The 19,277-nt window shown below is 40.0% G+C and overlaps 1 protein-coding gene across 1 annotated transcript; it reads left to right on the forward strand.

Moving 5' to 3' along the window:
* The first annotated feature begins 5,066 nt into the window (after window positions 1-5,066).
* LOC146610134 (visinin-like protein 1) lies at window positions 5,067-8,622 on the forward strand. Its single transcript, XM_085345806.1, has 3 exons — window positions 5,067-5,228; window positions 8,129-8,344; window positions 8,425-8,622. The coding sequence occupies exons 1-3, from the start codon at window positions 5,067-5,069 to the stop codon at window positions 8,620-8,622; spliced, it is 576 nt and encodes a 191-aa protein (XP_085201932.1).
* The last annotated feature ends 10,655 nt before the right edge of the window (window positions 8,623-19,277 follow it).

Here is a 19,277-nt window from a genome sequence, read left to right on the forward strand (position 1 = left end):
AGTCCGGGGTGTGGAGTCTGTATTTCATGCATTCTTATGATCGCATTTTTCTTTCTTCAAGTACAAATGGCACAGCCTTAAGCCCTCACATAAGCCTAACTAAGGCAGACTAAACAAAAAAAGGACATGGACGCCTATTAATCTGTGTTCTCAGTCTTTCACATTGGCTCTGCAGAAATCTGACTTATTTGCAATGAAAGACGGCCTAAGAAAAAAGAAACACTGTAGCTCTCCATAACGCCCATTCCCGAAATCTCTGCCCCATTAGATCTCTGCTTCTGTAGGATGAGCTCAGAACACGAGAACCCGACCTCGAAATGATTACAGTGAACCCTAAAGTTGTTTGTTTTTGTGAGTTGTCAGCCATATATATTCTGATTCTTCTAGACGGAATAAGAATCCAGCTCGACTGACTAGTTTTTGCTTCTTGCCGTCTTTCTCTGGAAACTCTATTATCTGCTACATTTGCTTCACTAACAGAGGGATAAAAGCTCATCTTCCCCAGTAGGACCTGAGAAACAACACTCCAACTCTGTGGATTGTGTGTGTGTGTGTGTGCGCGCCTTGGAGCGTACAATCCAAAATAAATTGCTTGTGGCATAACTTGTTTTTTGTTGTCTTTGCTACCTTAGTCAGTGATGTACACATTTGCTCAATTAAACACTGAGTCATTTAGACTCAGACCGTTAAGAAAAAGTGTGCATATTCATTTAATGAACACCAAACTGACTATACCTTACTTTTCTGAAGCTAATTAAAGGTTTGTGTGTGTGCTGACCTGGATATTTTGAAGGTTATTATAAGTTGCAGAGATCTCTGTCAGTTGGTTTGCATTACTCAGTGCTCCCTACATAATTAATATTATTATTGTTAATACTTGTTTTTGTTATTTAAAGTGCTTTGCATCACTGCACACAGTGGAAAAACTCACCTGTTCTCACATGAATGTAATGGCAAGGAAGTACTGAATTTTAGATGGCAGTAGGAGCGTGGATCACTTATGACTGAGCAGCCCAGACGTTACTTTCAGGTGTTTCAGGTGAGAGCAGTGCACAAGCACCACCTATTATTCATGCTAAGCTGTATCTCAGTTGCAGTACCATGTTTTATGCTTGTTTTAGCTGCAACATTTTTAATGTTATAAAAGGAAACAGATAGCTTGAGCTAGCTTTTAATAGAGAACGTGGGCATGCTGAGCATGCTAGCTGCAGAGTGTTACTGCAACGTTTTGCCGATTTGAGATACGGGACTGAAATAATCTAGCTAATTTGTTTTTTTGTTGCTGGTTTTTGTCAGTTAACAGTCTTCACATTTTATGTTGTGCATTGCTTATCGCTGCTATTCTTAGTTGTTGTGCTTACTCAAGTTTTACTGGCTGATGCAAATGAGCTCAGAGTAACAGCCAACTGCCAGCTTGGTAACAGCAACGCAAGCTGATGGTAACGCCAGACAGCCTGTTTTGTGTTATAGATAAATAAACACCACTGCACTCCTACAGTGATATATGACCAGAGTGTGCAGAGCGTCCATTTGAATGGAAAATTATGGAAGTGGACATATCAATGTGTTTAAGCTGAAATATTGTGCTGTTTCAAGAAAAAAAATATTTGCTCATCAACACATCTAAAAGTCAGCAAAAACCTGCACCTACAAATCATGGAACAGTTTCAGAATAATGTTCGTTAGCACAACATTGTGAAGACTTCAGTATCTCTTGTGAATATATCATCATGTACAGTACTTATTATAATCAAAAGATTCAAAGAATCTGGAGGAATCTGTGGGCTTGCACTTCTGAAAAGCTATCATCAATGCTGATAGGTATACACGGGGTTTTAGAGAAACATGCTCTCACTGAGATGACCCTTTTTTCAGAGAAGGCCTTGTATATTTCAGCAACACAATGCTGAACTGCATACTGCATCACTTACAACAGCATGGCATTATAGTAGAAGAGCCACTGAGACTGCAGGCAGTGGTGCTGAACTGCCTGCAGTCCAGAGGTTTCAGATTGAAAACAATTTGAGAATTGCGAAATGCAAAATAAGTTAAAATGTGACCCAGGACTGTGGAGCAGCTAGAAATCAGGACAGAGCAAAATTTCAAAAGTCCAGCAGCTGCTGTCCTCGGTTCCCAGATGTTTATGTACTGTTAATAAAAGAGAGAATGCTACATGGTGGCCCTTAGACACGTTGCTCCATTCAAACTCAAAATGACCTCATACTTTCTTTAAAAGTCTTTTTTCAGTATGTTTTCTACATTCTGTGTAAATGAAACACAGGTTTATGAGAGTTTACATTTCATACACTGTCCCAATTTTGGTGAAATTGGCATTGTAGTCTAAAGGTTAAAGCAACTCTAAACTAAAAAAGTCAAAGGTGTCTGCATTGCTGAGTATATGTAGAGAGGAGCAGTAAAAGGTTGTGATAACACCTCAGTGTCTTCAATTGCTCCTACAATAATGAATCCTTTTTACAGCCTTCCTTTTCTCTTTGACAGCTGTTAAGAGAATTCCTTTTTGCTTTTTAACCTGCTAAGATGACAGCCACCCTTTTCAAAGCGGGGTAATGCTAAAACAACCTGTCACCTATTGAAGTCCCTAATTACTTTTTCTCTGCACTACAGCACTTTCACCTTGTCACAGCTATGCAGAGTCTAAAATATTTCTGCAGTTTGCAGTGATTTGGGGTTCAGCGGCCTCTTCCTGTATGACTCACTGCTATAAAGTAAGACAGGATGATATTTCAGCCATTACACTGACCTCACACTCTGAGGATTTTGTGGCCACTTGGCTGTGGCAGTATTGGCTGTGTCCTGGTGCCAGAGTGTGAAAACTGTCAGACAGGGCCATGAGTCAGGAATGGCGTCATGAAGGCACTGCAGTGGTCCTCTGTGGTGTGAATATGTGCTCGGTGATGGGAGTAATGGGCCATTTTATGGCCAATATAGTGGAGATGCTGTCATGCCAAGTACTTTGCGACAAATAGATTAAACAGCAACATAATTAGCTACCTCTTAAGTGGGTCTCCACGGATTTTAACTCCACACTTGGACTGCTGCTGGTAGTCCTTGTTTGGTCTGCAACCTCTTTGAACTCTTTATAGCGGCATATAAACGAGTCCATCTGCTGCATGTTTCCTAAGAGTGCTAGAACTAAGTGCTAAAGTCACATATACACACATATATTGTGCAAATCTCTGTTGCTTTATTGTTAGCATTAAATTTCAGCAGCTCAATTGAGGCTAGAATAAATGACAGCTGCAAGTGGTTAGATTGACTACAAATTTAATAAAATCTTCTTTTTAATTCAGGATATAAACATAATAGCCAACCCAGTATCACTGCAGAACAGGTAATAGACATGCATGCAGAACTTGCATTACTGCATGAAGAACTTGGATTACCATCAGGGGGAGATAATATATTTAACCTCCTAGGACATGGTGTCCACATATGTGGACATCACATTTTGGGTTATTTAGACCAAAATACTCAATTTTGCTCTACAAGGGCCTGATATCCACTTACGAGGACAATATACTGCTACTGTTCTATCGAAATTTTAAACGACTATCCTCATATGTGGCTCTCATTTTTCTAAAAAACAAAAATCAGGTAAAAAAAAAAATCTGGTCAATCTGGTCATTCTTTGTTTTTACATTCATATCAAAGAGAAATAAAAGATGCATGCCGTGGAAGAGTTCGGGTCTTAGGAGGTTAAAGCCAAGAAGGTGCTTAAATGCATATACTTGTAAATCCCTCTGCTGTTACTGCAGCTTCCTGCAACTTCTGCATGCGGGTACATGTAACACTTTGGATAGGCAAAGTGTGGACACTATGGACTGCCATGTGTATTACATGCTTTACCGCAATATTGGGTTGTAATAGTAATATTGGGAGAGCACTAATTAACAGTAAACTGCAGTGGTCCCAAAGCAGAGCCTTGGGGCTTTTTTTGTTGATTTACCGCCTGTACAACACTGAATTGCCTTATTACTTCAGTACATGTGCCCTATACTATGCAGTGATTTTATTCAGGGTACATTTCTGTTATCTAGATTTACTTAACCTAACACTGGTGATCAGGAGTCGGGAGTCGTGTGATCAAGTGGTCGCACGAAGCTGGTTATCAGCTCAAATATTCAAGTAAAATGCAAGACGGGTGTAAAAAGGATGAAATAAATGCCACAGTTCTTCAGTTAATCTGGTGATTAACTGATAATACAAATTTCATATAAGGTGAGCAAATATAGTGTAGGTGTTCTGTTTTAGGATCAGATATTAAGGCTTATATAACATTAAAATTGTTGTAAAATTGTTTGGTGCCAACATTTATTTCTGATGCTTATGAGGGAAACACGATATTAAGAACTTTAGACCTTCTTACCGTTCATGCATAAAGGTCTGAGGAGTCTACCAGGAATGGTGACGCTATTTTCTGGAGAATTGATTGGTCATCAGTCAGTGATTTCATACATGTTGATCCCTAATCTAGATCTGCTCTAGAGCAGGTTAGGTTCACAGCATAAATTACCATGGCAAATTATCCTGATTAGAACTGAACCACCTTCGTAGGATTAACTGTAAAGTTATCTGGATAAGCCAAAATCTGTCTTCACAGGGCTTCTGATCTAAACTTAAGTCAGAGTATTAAACGTCATTGATATAAACTAAAAGCAGAAGTTCCAAAGCATTAAATCTAAAACCAAACAGGAATAATATAAATATTTAGATAGTAAGACACACTAAGATGAATGGGATCAAATTGTCTTAAAAAATAATGATAAACTTTTTAAGCAAGAGGAATATAAATAAACGATTACTGTGTGACAGAGCGCCATGCTAAGATGATTTATGTTGACAGGCAAAGCCACAGGAAGGCAGCAGGGCTTTCTCTGAGTTTGGCTGTGTGTAAGTAATTCCTCGTTTGCATCCATCCTCAGAGACCGAGCTTGTTGCAAGTGCTCAGGGGCATCACTGCTATTGCTGTTGTTTCTGCATCACCTGTGTGGTCACCCTCCCGCTCTCTCTTTCTCTCTGCTTCTCTTCAACAGAGGTGAGGCATCATGGGGAAACACAACAGCAAGCTGGCTCCAGAGGTCCTGGATGACCTGACCAAGAGCACTGAATTCAATGAGGCAGAGCTCAAGCAGTGGTACAAGGGCTTCCTTAAAGACTGTCCTTCTGGCATTCTGAACCTGGAGGAGTTTCAGCAGCTCTATGTCAAGGTGAGAGTAAGCCGTCTCAAGCATTGCCTCCTCATTCTCTCCCCATAGTTATATAAAGAAAAAAAGTTACATCTGAGATGACTCATAGCATTGTTGTGCTGTTACATAGAAAGCCTTTGTTACTGAGGCTGACTAATCAATTGTTGAGTGCACATAAAGGAGGAGGAGCCTGTATTAATGCCTCTGTTGCTGCCTAAAACTGCCTCCAAAAATATTTGGAGCTTTCAAAATGCCACAGTGCCGCAAAGAGGCCTGCTGATTTTTCATTGGTTGGATGGGGAAAATATATTTTTAAATCAATTTTGCATATCCTCTCAGGCTCATTCACTCCCACTCGGTTTTAAAGGGCACAGAAAACAACTGCAGTTTGTACGGATAATCTCTCCAAAGTTCTGCTGGCAGAAGGAGGAAAAAAATCCTTTAATAAGCAGCGTGTCATTGCTAACAGGTCTTCCGTGGGTCTCTTACAGCCAGCTACCGACATCCTTTAAAAAATATTTTGTTCTTAGTCAGTGCTGGAAAGGTAAATGCTGTATTTGCAAATTGCACTTTGTGTGTACGTGGCCAAAGAAAAAAAAAAGAAATGAGGCTAATTTTCAAGCAATTAATGCTTAAAAGCAGAGCTGTAATTGCTGCTCAGTATGTTAGTTTGATGTACAGTTTAGTCTATGTATTTACACACTGACAGTTGTTATTTTAGCAGTTTAGTGAAACATATTAAGAGTTTTATGTATATGAGGGGTTGAGTGCAGACTTCAGGTTTGAGCTGTTGAACAGAAGTATTGCATTAACTGTATATTTGGGGCTCTGTGACTTTTGTCTTCAGTAATTTAAATTTATGGCTGAGATCAGGTTGAGTTTAGGTGACTCTTTTGACCGCTGCAAAATATTCAACTCCTTTACCTTCAAACACTCGTGGGTTTCATCCAGTTTGTTTGAATCGCTGTCAAAGGGTCATTACTGTGAGGTGACACCTTATTAATTCTGCTGCATTTGGCTGAATTTTAGCTTTGGTATTGGCACTTACAGATTGTACCACATCAACCTCCTAACTTAAATGAACACGACTGAAAAAAACAAGAAGTGAACAAAATATACTTTTCTTCACTTGGAAGGATCCTGTGGCTCTCCATAAAGTTTGTCTTCTGTGGATGTCCAGCACTTGCACTTTACATTATTTTATCATGGTGGTTTTACTGCACCCAGGATACTCCACACTAGAGATTTACCCACTCCTAATGTCCCTGCTGTCTCTCTGATGGACTTGTCTTGTTATGGAGCTTTAGGGATGTCTGTTTTACTTATGCTGAGAGTGCATTTGATTACAGCAGTGGCGTCCAGACAAAAGTACTACACTATCATCATAGCCCAAATCTGTCTATGTAACAGACTTTGAATGAGTTTACTCATTGAGATGTGCTTTTAAGCCCACATTCATGATCTACCTTTAACTTAAATAGGTTTCGGTATATAGCTAAAACAATGTTGGCCTTGTTACCCAAAAAAAGTCATGTATTTGATGTGACTTATTACTTTTCTCAAAGGTAATGCAGTATGTTGCTTAGGGCTGTTTGATATAACGATATATATCGGATGACGATATAAAAATGTCTATCGTTTCATTTAATGTTATCGTTTGTTTCGTGGTGTCGCAAAATAAACGGTTTACGGCAACATTTTTTCATCCTTTTGATGGTCACTGTAGTGGCTATATTAATTTATTCTTTCTCTCTTTCTCTTATATTTAATATAACCACACTACTGACGGACAAGCGCCTGTTTTATGCATTGTGGTTAGCAACAACGACGGTAACAGCATCGTGTGTCCGCTTGTTTATGTTCCACATAAACCTTTCACAATAAAGCTCAAGATCCTGTTGAGACTTTTCAAAATAAACAGAATCACGTGAAAGAACAGATTATTTACGGATGATAAGTAAAAAAGAGCCGCCAGGTGCTAAAAAATAAACCTTAGACTCAAACGTTAGAACAGGCTTTTCCCTGCAGCACGCCGTGTAATAAATACTCACAAAGAAAACGGCAGCCGTTACAACTTATGTCTAAAAATGTATAGTTTCATGCATCGGTTAAAACACTCGACTCCAGGTACACGACGCGCAGCTGGAAACACTTCCCGCAAGTCGAGCTGCCCGATATTCACATAATTTACAGAAAATGTTGCATTTTTGTGATTTATATCGTTATTGGGACAATAGAATTCTTATATGGGGATATGAGATTTTGGTCATATCGCACAGCCCTAATGTTGCTTATTTACTTGTTGGAGAAAGTTGTTACATTACTTTGGCATTAGTCCGTAAAAGTAACATGCTAGTACTTTTAATGTTTTATACACAGCACTGGCTAAAGCTCAAAAAGATGAGTCTGTGTCCAAAAATATACACAAATACAAAATTTTACAGCAAATTTATTTATTGAAATTTAAAAAAAAAAATGCATGATTTTAAACATTAAAATAATGTAAAACTAAAGTGAGGAATGTAGGGTTGGTTAAACCTTTAGGTATTTTTTAGGGTACTGAACATATTGGTTCTACCAAGTAAACAGTGAGATTAAATCAGTCAATTGCAAATTACATGATGGGTAAGCTTTTGTCACCTGACACTGTCACCGTTGTTTTAGAGCAAGTACAGTGTAGAAAAAAAGGGGTATCATTTGGTACTGGTACCGAAGAGAATATACCAGTACCAGTACTGGTTGAGAGATGAATGCTACTCTACCCTAAAGTAACATTAATGATCTTCAGCACCCATGCTGTACTGCATTTGTTTATTCATCAAGGATAGTATATACTTCAACAGTCAACAGTTGAACCTAAAGTGGCCAATGCCACAAATGTCTCATTGCAAACTTTTGTTTTTCTCATTTTTAAACTGCAGTTTTTCCCATATGGTGATGCTTCCAAGTTTGCTCAACATGCGTTTCGGACGTTTGACAAAAATGGCGATGGGACCATCGACTTCAGAGAGTTCATTTGCGCCCTGTCCATCACCTCCAGGGGTAGCTTTGAGCAGAAACTCAACTGGGCCTTCAACATGTACGATCTAGATGGAGATGGAAAGATCACACGCATGGAGATGCTGGAGATCATCGAGGTGTGTCTGTGTTAAAAATAAACTGTTAATTGTATTTAAGGCAAAATCGAGCATTATTTCCCCTTTTTTGCCCTCTGCAGGCCATCTACAAGATGGTAGGCACAGTGATCATGATGCGTATGAACGAGGACGGGCTTACCCCTCAGCAGCGTGTAGACAAGATCTTCTCCAAGATGGACAAGGACCAGAACGATGAGATCACCTTGGAAGAGTTTAAAGAGGCAGCCAAATCCGACCCTTCCATTGTCCTACTGCTGCAGTGTGACATGCAGAAGTAGACTGGGAGGGGTGGAGAAACAGAGCAAGGGTAATAGAGTTGAACTGAATTTAGAGAAGGAAGGAGGCTGAGAGAACAGTGAAGCAGGAGGAGAAAGGGAGGGATGCTGCTAGAGAGAGGAGGAGGAGAAGGAGAGAGGCAGGGAATCTTTCTTTCTCCCTTTCTCTGAGGTAGTGATGTCTGGAAATAAGCCATGTTTGGAACACGGACCCCCTGATTGATGCCATTCTTTTATCCGGGCTGCCCTGCTGTGCAGCTCTCCTGAAGCACTTCTGCTTCAGTCCAGCTGAGCGTCTTTATAAATTCAGCCCGATCTGTGGAAAGTGGAAATCCCTCCAGCTCTGTTTAGCGCAGATCAAAGAAATAAAATACAGATTTACATAGGAAATAGTCTCACTCAGATGTTCATGCTGTCAGGCTCTGTGCCTAGTGTGCGATATTACAAGGCTGCAACACAACTGAAGTATAAAGATCACATCTTTTTTTAATCTGCTTTTTTATTTGTGTAACATGTACACTGTTTTCAAGACTTACAACATGTAAATGTAAAGTAGCTTACTTCCAAATTATGTAAGCTAACTAATAATATTGACATCACTATAGATGTGTCCAAATTCATGGGCTGCATCCTCCTGAGGACCCGGCCTTCACAGTCTACGTGGGCCGGGTCCTCAGAAGGTCAGGTAGGCCGGAAGTAAACGTAAAATTGGACGGTCTAGCCTTCAGATTTGCGTCACCGCTGTCTCGGTGGAGTTTAATAAACTCAGCTGTCTGCTCCTTCCTATCTAAAATATAACAGGACACTGGTGTAAATTCTCGACCTTCTCACACTTCTGTTTAATCGGTTTTCTGTTTGACGTTTATTCAGCTGTGTGAAAACCACCCGGGGGATTAAAAAAAGTTTTTTCTTATCTAATCTAATCTAATAACGTTAATCTCAGACAAACCGATTTACTCACGAACAAATAAAACACTGAAAAAAGGCAAACAATAAAATTTTTAGGTTGTCTAAGTGACTTATATATTACGTTTAACCTGAGTAGCAAAAGACCGCGGTGATCTGAAAATGATGTGCCGGGATTTTGTCGTTCTCGGCGGCTTCAGTGACCCTCGAGTTCCCGGCTAGCTATCGAGGTGGTGGGTAACAGACGTCTCCGAAAACGTCAGAGCACTTTTGCAAACATGTGATATCCTGATAAACCGAGCAGATAGTTGAAGTTTTACACAGCTACATTCTCGCCTGAAAATATGTTAAAAGTTTATTTTGTGACCCAGAAAGAGTAATAAGATTAAAAACTTAGTACTGGCCGCCATTGTTGAAAACTCGAATTGGCTGCTATGAATTCTGGGATATGGTGGGCCACGAAGGACACACCCGACCCATCCTTCAAATTCGGGGAAAATGTGGACGCATTGGTCAGCTGCATTCGGAGGAGTCTACGATTTTGGACAGCCTTCGTCGTGTCGCTGTGACGTAATCGGCCTACAAATGCGGCCTCAGGAGGATGCAGTCCATGAATTTGGACACGACCTCTTATAGAGTCAAGAGATGCTAGCTTAGCATAGCATATAAACTGATAACCAGGGAAACAGCTAGCCTGGTTGCAGTTTTATGACCAACTCTTAGAACGAAATAGAATACAACACAAACTCCATATTAGGATAACAAAAAACTAAAGTGTCTTATTTTGCTAGTGGCAATATTAGTAAGCAAGCAAACTACAGTTAACTAGCTGGGTCCCAAGCACAAATACACAACATGAATAACTTAATCTGCAGTAATGGTTAACACAGAGGTGGTTAGCTGGCTACCTAGCTTTGGTTTCCAAGTGTTACTTGTATGGATGTACAAGATGGACTTAAGGCTCTGCAAGGACATTCGAATTCTAAGTTTGCAATGATTGGAAGGATTTATTGTAGTGCATTGATTCTTAAATCAATGAACTACAAAACATCATTCCTAAGAAAAATGTACAGTTACCGCCGCTCTGGGAAGGGGGCAGGGGGGAAGCAGCGGCTTCACTCATGCGCGATTCATTTGTAGTTTGTAGCGTAGGGGTGAATATCTCCTGCTCTGACATCAGCTGAGGGGGACTACTGCGTGAGGACTACCTGCCGCCAAAGGCGAGGTGCCCACGGCAGCACCCGCTGCTTGTTGAGAGTAAGAGCGATACGTTCTTTCACGTGGAAAAGTCGTCATAAGTCTCCAATAACACCAGAAAAAGTTGCCAGATTTGTCGCTAGTCGCTTTTTGGAAAAAAGTCGCTAAGGGGGTCTGAAAACTCGCTAAATATAGCAACAAAGTCGCTAAGTTGGCAACACTGCCCCTGAGTCTTTTTGCTATGCTATGCTAAGTGTTGCATGGCCCCAGCTTACCCTAGAGACATTAGAAGGGTATTAAATGAGCACAGTGTGAATAGTGATGCAGTACTTAGCACTTCACATCGCTCCTGTTGGGGCCATCCTGTGTGGCTTCTCTTAAGGTACTCTGACTTCCTCCCACAGTCAGTGGTTGTTCTGTGTTGGTCATAGGTGCAAATGTGAGTGTCACTGGTTGTCTGTCTCTATGTTTTTGCTCCGTAATAGTCTAACAACATGTGCAGGGTGTGCCCTAAGATAACTGGAATAGACTCTAGTCCTCCCACGAACCTCAGTTGGATAAGTGGTTAAGAAAGTGGGTGAAAAAATTAAAATGTTGCTTTAATATCTAATTAGATCCAAGTATAAGCTCTGCCAACAGCTCAACAGCCCATGTTTAGATGATATACTCTATGGGCTGTTTTGTCTTATATTAGACCAACAAGGACCAGTTGAACATTAAGAAAGATGTAATGTGTTGCTAGAGGGAGAGAGAGTTGTGTAAATGAAAGGTACTCCGTTGTTTGTCTTTTGTGATGTCTCTACGTGTGTATATGAATTCTAGTATATGTTTGTTCAGAGTAAACACACTTCATAAAGCCAGGTCAAACCACCCTGTCTGCAGGTGTTTGTGCATGAATGTGCCGCAGCAATCATTAGTCCTTTGACAGCCAAACACACAGCCAGTTATATGGCAGTTGTAACACATTAGAGCACAGTGTCCACAAGCTTTACTCTTTAAATATGAGGCAGGGAGGTGATTTGAGTCTCAGCATGGTGAGGCATACTGATGTACTGCTCAGTGACTTGTGGCTGCGTCTAAAAGTTTTCCACATTCGATTTAAAAAATCAATATGTAATCAGAAAGGTTAACATACATTATGTTTTCATAAAAGGTTAATAATCAAGTTAAACTTAATTTTATCTTCCAGATAATATAATCAGACCTTTTTTGAGCAGGTGCTCCCTTCGTGGCCTGCTTTATAATTATTTTATGCAATAATGTCTTGACAGCTGACAGTTACATCAGCCTGCCATTTGCTACCATGTGTAGAAATATAAGATATTTTTATGGTTTCTATTAGCTCTCTGATGGCAAGGGTTTTTTACTGTCAGAAATATGCATGTGCTCTTTTTTGGTGCATATTTCTCTGTAATTATCACTCTTAATGGCTACAATCATTGTAGAAAAGAACTTCCTCTGGTATTTTTTTGTTTTTTAGAGTAAAAAAATCCCAAATCTTTGCTTACCTGTTTAATCAGGACCTTTTTGGGTCTGCTTTGATATAAATAATAGTTTGGAAACATGGGGTCAGAGCACCCTGAGAAAAACAGCTGTAAGATTCAGCTGCTCTTTCATTCATTATTTCATTAACAAGTTTAATTTTAACACTGTTAGATTTTGTTAAGTCTGGTTTGTGAGCACTGTTTTGTCTGGACAGAAACTACAATATCTAGCATGTTCTGTTGGCTGTTAAAGTACCTTTAGCTTGCTTACTGTTGCTGCTACATCAGCAAGTTGCAACCCACCTCTAGCCCAACACTAGTGCCATGTCAATGTTGTGTGCTTTGTTCTGTACCAAGGGTCTTGTTGCTCCTCTCCACTAATGCGCGAGGAAGGATAGGAGATCCTGAGAAAAGAGCCCAACTGCTAAATATAAATCACTCTATTTGGGAATAATCTTTTTTTAAAATAGTCCTGACTGAAATAAAAAAAAAACATGCATCTTGATATAAAACATCCTTTTCTGAGACCAGCAATTTGAGCTGCAGGAGGAACGAGTGTAGCAGCATGGAGTCGGGATAATCAGGACGGTAATTGCAGACCTTATGACACAAACGGTATTTCTCAGAAAGGCCAAAGCTGCCTCCACGATTCACTGTTGTTTCACATTAAAAGCTGAAACAGGCATCCCCTCTCCTGCTCTCCCCCCGTTTTTGTCTTCTTCCTCTTTAAATGTCAGGGAGGAAACGCTTTGATAATAGGTGGAGGGGGGAGGAACTTTTCTGAACTCAGCTTAGATCTAAAATCAATGTGAAAGAGAGCAAAACGCAGAAGTGAATATGAATGAAAGCAGGTAGCCAGGAGGGGAATTACTGTAGATAACTCGTGTTTGCAGTGGTGCACAGACATGAGAGTGGTATCAGTCTTATTTAAATCTCAGTGAGACAATAAATGTTCCCCCATTAAAATTAAAAACTGTTATTGTCACAGTTTAACTGTGAATCAGTTTAAGTGGCTGATTCATCAGTCTTGAAATCGAGCTGCATTTATTGAAGGAAGTAAATACTACAGTGGCCTTTTTATTTGTTAAAAAAATGGTTGGAAACCAGAGGATCAAACAAAGTGCAATAGCTAAAATTACAATCTAATCAACATCACGATCCAAACAATCATTAAACCCTTGTGTCTTAAATTTTAAAATACAAAAATAATGTCTTTAAAAAAAAAAGCATGACAGCATCTTTCAATTTAGCACCTCTGAAAGCCTTTAGAAGTGTCTTGATTCTTCCAGTCACACTTTTTGCACAAAAATATTGTGTTCCTGTCCTGCCAGCCAATCAGATTACCTCCTCCTTCTCAACATCCTCCCTCCCTAAAGCTACAGAAAGAGCGTCCGTGGTGTGATACTGTAACGATAAACTTACATGTACATTATAATACGACTGTAATCGTATTTATGAATATAAACAAATATATGTAAATGTACCACTAGCTTAGACCTAATTTCATATGATGAAACAGCTACTGTGTGTGTGTGCGTGAGCGAGAGAGACAGAGAGAGTGTGTGTGAAAGAGTGAGGTTAGTATATGCAGCGTTTGCGCGAGTGCTCACGTGTTTTGTATTTGTATCATTTGTGGAAAAAGAGATGCCTCAGTCTAGTTTAACTTTGTAAAAATCACTGAGTATTATTCCCCATAATACATTTGCTTTTGTGGTCCGCTGGTATATATTCAGTATGTACTGTGCTGTCTCTAACATGGGACATGTTGTTTTGTTAACTTACAGTTGCAGTTCTACAGGTTACACTCATATGTGGAGTTCGTTGAGCAGGGGGAACCTGAAGGTGTGAGGAGAGGTGTGTGAATTGGAAGAATGATTAAGAAATATAGTCCTGTGTCACAGTGTCACCCAGTGGATGAAAATATAATGCCACACCTTACTGTACAGTCTCTGTTTATGATGTAATGAACATGCCGGAAGATCAAATGCTAAACATGGATAAAGTTGTGTTTTTCTCAAAAGAAGTGCAGAAATCTGAAATTAATGAACATGTTTCTCTCGGCTTGTGTCATTGGTTTGAGTCTGCAAAGAGGCGCCAATGTGGACTTTAATATTTAAAACAAATAAATGACATCACGTTCTTTTTTATGACAAAATGCTTTTTTATTTAAAAGTTTTCAGCATATATATATATATATATATATATATATATATATATATATATATATATATATATATATATATATATGTGTGTGTGTGTGTGTGTGTGTGTGTGTGTGTGTAATGAGTATATGTGGAAAAAATGGAAAAACTATAAGTGAATTTTACTTTAGCTCTCATCCCTCTCCCAGAATATAGAGATTTTTAGCTAGTTGCTAATTGCTAGTCAAGAAACAAGCTAACCTACAGAGTTTACATTCCAAATTGCAAACTTTATTAGTCATCATAGGTTAGAGATTGTAAACAATGTTGTTTAAGGGAACTTTGGAGAAGAGACTGGTGTTGTTAACCAGCTAAAGGATGTTGCTGCTGGTATTTGAGATATCTAAACATTCAAATACTAGCACTAAACTAGCTCTAAGTTTATGCTAACTGTACACTGGGTATTTGTAAATAAGTATTTCCTACAGTGTTCCCCATGGCAACTTTATTGGCGATAATACTACGTGTTAGTATTGCAATAATGAGATGTTGCAACCAACATCCAAAAAACCTGTCATTGCAACTATAAGGCTCCCGAGTGCAAATGAAACCTGCAGATTTAAGTAAACCAAATCTCAGTTTTCAACTCAGTTGTCCCATTTTTCAAAATCAAAATTGCAGTCAGAGTAAATTGAAAGCTGATACACAAAAATAATTCAAACTAGATTGTCTGTCTTCTCTGGAAGATGTTTTTGGACTTGTTTTTAAGTAAACCAGTGAAGTTAGGAACTACAGGACCGCACGGTCTATCTGCTTTGGTGCTTATTGCTTTGTTGTTTTGACTTGCTACATTATTGTCATCAGCTTGGTTAATCATCCAATTTTCTATTGACCAATATGCGGTCAAATGCTTTGATTAGAACAGATTGGCTCGCAAAGTGGCTTCACAGTGTGCTGATGTCCGCTGCTGATTAGATACCGTCCATCCTAATTAGCCCCACATCGAAGCTGGGGAGCCACTTTTACTTTCAGCCCTGAGATTTGCAGACACAAGAGGCTTTTGTTTTTGTGGTTACTTTGTCATGCAATGCCCAACTCAAAAATACGTTGAAAGCTAGCCGTGCCAAGGACAGGATTGCGTTGTGATGACTGCTGCGGTTGTAATAGGCACGTACACACCGAGCTCGTGACATGAATATAAATGCTTCATTTTGACGGAGGCTCATTTGTGCTCTTTTGTGTGATCTAATTAAATTCAACCTTTCTCTTTGATGTTCACATAAATGTCTGATTGTCCAGTTGGATAACTTTTTGCTTTTCTTTTGTTTTCAATATTGTTAGACTCCTAGAACAAAAACAATGTCATTATTTTTGTTACATAGAATAAAACACGTGGATGTTGAGAGTGACTTCTTGTTTTGGTGTTTCCTTCGGACTGCATCTTCATACATTTCAGCGTTCTCTCTCTTCCATTTTTCTCTTATGCTCACACACAACATAAGCATGAGTCACCATCTAGCAGTGATGTCACACTGCTGCAGTGATGTCACCATTCATGCTGTTCTCATGGTAACCGTGCCCAGGCCAAAGCGCAGGGATACGAGTACACAAAACACGCTACTTCACTCCACGTATTGATGCATAAGCGTGGAAATTTTAGGACTCCAAAAATTAATGTCACCTCCGGTATCCGCACACTCTCATTCACTCAGCTGGATGGCGAGGACAAATAATGGAACACGATGAAATGACTCATGAGATTTGAGCTTCGGATTGCTCTCTGTAAGACCTGGAAACACAAAAACAACACATTTTATGCGCTTGTTTTAGTGCCTGTATCTTTACAGGACTCTGTATTTGTGGAAACATATAAAGACAGAAGCCCCAGAAACCCATCACAGCGATATTATCAGCTCTCTGCTTTTGGTTCACTCCTCGGTTTAAACTCCACTTACTTGGCCCTTTTTTTTCCATCACTCATTCCCTAGCCATCCATCACGGATCGATATAAATCTATTCTGAGCCTTGTTGCATCAGGCTTCAGCTCAGTGGAAAGCCAAACAGCCCAAATGTGCACACACACAAGCTGGGAGCAGCAGAGAAACCGTGAATCACACTGCAGCAATAGAGGTCACGGTGAAGGGGGGGTGCAGTTTGCTGAGCAGCCACCAGATGGAGCTGTGAGACAAGTCAGCTTTGAGGTCCTAACAGCATGTCGGTGACATTTTAAAAGAAAGTCCTCACAAAGACCACGCAAAGGTCATTGTTTCATTTCACATTTTCCAAAGCCAGTGGACTGGATTGGAGTCCTTCCCGGGTCGATTCTGGCCTCAAGGTCTTATGTTTGACAACCCTGAGACCGGTTAGATGGACCGGCCTGCCAAGGAACTTTCTGTCGTGTTGTGCACGGATGGCCCTGAGTGCACCGGAATGGATGAGGAGAGGAAAAAAGAGCTACTACGTCCTTTCAGCATAAATACTAGCACTGACAGAGCAACACTGGTGCTTTTTTAATATACGTATTCACAGCAAGTTGCATTATAAGTCCAGCTCACATTACAGAGTATAACTGCAACATCTGCAAGTGTTAGATAGTTTGACAGAGCATGAACATGTTGAAATATTCACACACGTATTAAACTTAAGAGTTTGGCATCAACCCTTCAACTCACTTGTCTCATTGTTAGGGTTTTCTAATATAACATGGTATTCAGCTTTATAAAAACCCTATTATGACTGTTGTGAAGAAAACTCCTTCAGCTGTTGTCCCTCCATCCTCTGTCTCCCATCAGCCATATGTCCAGTTATTCAGTTAAAGGGTGATCACTGGTCCAGGTATCACTAGAACACCGGCCACCACATGTTGACTAGTATACAGTGTTAAAGAAGGAGTAAGCAACACCGATTTCTTGGATCAAAATGTATTAATGCAAAGGTTAAATAACACTAAGGGAAAGGCTACAATAGAATGAGTTCACAAGGAGCAGATGACCATTTGGTAAGTTGAGAACTTGAAGTGGATGAGGAGGTTGAAGAGGTGACGTAATGGAGAGGGCGAGGATGAGGAGTCAGAAACAGTAGTGAGTACTGTACAGCTCTGCTCTATATCACCTATACTCCGGGTCCCTCCATACTCTCGGTCTTTCCTCTGGATGAAGCTGGAAGCTCTTATACTGGCAGCCCCACTGTTTCACTGATTTTTTTGTGCAACTTTGCATGCTTTTTCTTCTAACCCCTAACCCTAACCCTTTTTCACAGCGCATCGTGTTCTGCATTCTGATTGGCTGTAGACCATTGTCAATCACTCTCCTGCCGTGTCTCCTTACAGTACGGAAGGCATTCATCTTGTCAAATTTACATGACTCTTTCATTGCTAGCAGTGTGACTCTGAAGTGCTGTACTGTATGTTTGTAAGTTGTAAGTCCCCAACAAACACAAAAATGTCGATTAAACATTTGCACCGCCCCATCGCCTGCAGTAACACCCAAAAGGTAGAGGAAGATGCTAACCATCGCACAAAAAGTTGGACTTCTGGACATGGTAAAGGAAGGTAGAAGTTACCGTATGTTTCGGATTATAAGGCACATGAAGCGAAACAAAACAGTCAAATAAGTCAATCTTTACTCAACTCATTCTTCTTGCTTCCTCTACTTCCGTACCATTGACTGATTAATGTTGAATTCTCTCGCAGCTGCTCTATTCCCACGAAGGTTTGAGTGTTTAAACAAGAGAGAAAAGTGTGAAAATGTTCATGGCTGTCTGAGAAAAGTGTATAAAGCGTGTAGTGAGGGGTTTTACGGCCTTAAAACATCTATAATAATTGTAAAAAATAAAGTTGGCTACTTCGTGGATTTCACCTATCGTGGGTTATTTTTAGAGCGTAACTCCCGCGATAAACGAGGGATGACTGTAATTCATCATTGGTGACTACGGAAACCCTACCCACCTAATCTAACCCAAGGCAATGACAAGATTGCATCTACGAGGTGGGAACTCAGATTCTGACCCTGCTGCATATGCATTTCCGTTATATTTAAAGCAAGTCTTATTTTTTGTGCTTGATATTGAAATGAAGTGACAGCACCTGGGTTTAAAAAACAGTGAAACTTCTGTAAGTCACCTGTGAGGTATCATATTTGGGGGTTTCACAAATCTGGCCCTGTGTGACAAAATTTTGGTGAACTTTCTTTGTTAGTCTTTTGTGAATTCAGAAAAAAAAAGTAATATTTGTTTCTAAATCCAAGTTAAAACCTGTAATACTTTGGTTGTTTTTTTGTTTTTTTGTTTTTTTACATTTAGCCTAAAACATTTATGAACTGTGTGTGTGTGTAAAATACAGCAACAAACCACAGCAGCACTGAGCTCGATGCTGGGCTGTGTTATTAGGAGTACAGCCACTAATGGGCCTGAATTTTACTGAGTGTGCAACCTTGGTTTAAATGAAGGTTACATCCATTATGTGCTACCTTTAGGCTAATCTATCCCCATTCCCTTAACACCCCCTCCCTCACTGCCTCTTATACTCGCTATACCCCAGTAGTTATTGTTTAAAAAGTCGAAATCTATTTACATGTTTCTAAAAACACAGAGTTAGCTGGTGTTATAATATGATAATTCCACTTTTTTCTCTAATGATTTGTCCAGTCTTTCACCTGATTGGCCTTCACCAATCAAGTCACGTGGTTAAAAAAAAAAAAAAAAAGCAGGCTGGCTCGCCACTGGATAAAATGGCTCATCACTTAGGCTATTTTTTGCTGTGTACTTACCGTGTGCCTGAGCATCCCATGAGCCTCTGGGGCAAACTGCATCGTCAACACACGAGGGACGGTGTTGTTGGCGGGGAGGGGGGTGTAGAGGAGGGGCCGCGCTGAATAAGGAAGTGGGGTTGTGATTGGTCGGCAGGAGGGGAACGAATGACACCAGGGAGCCG

The sequence above is a fragment of the Diplotaxodon limnothrissa genome, linkage group LG22, assembly GCF_057381915.1.
Source record: "Diplotaxodon limnothrissa isolate DT_005_m linkage group LG22, D_limnothrissa_male_GT1.1, whole genome shotgun sequence".
NCBI classification, from domain to species: domain Eukaryota; kingdom Metazoa; phylum Chordata; class Actinopteri; order Cichliformes; family Cichlidae; genus Diplotaxodon; species Diplotaxodon limnothrissa.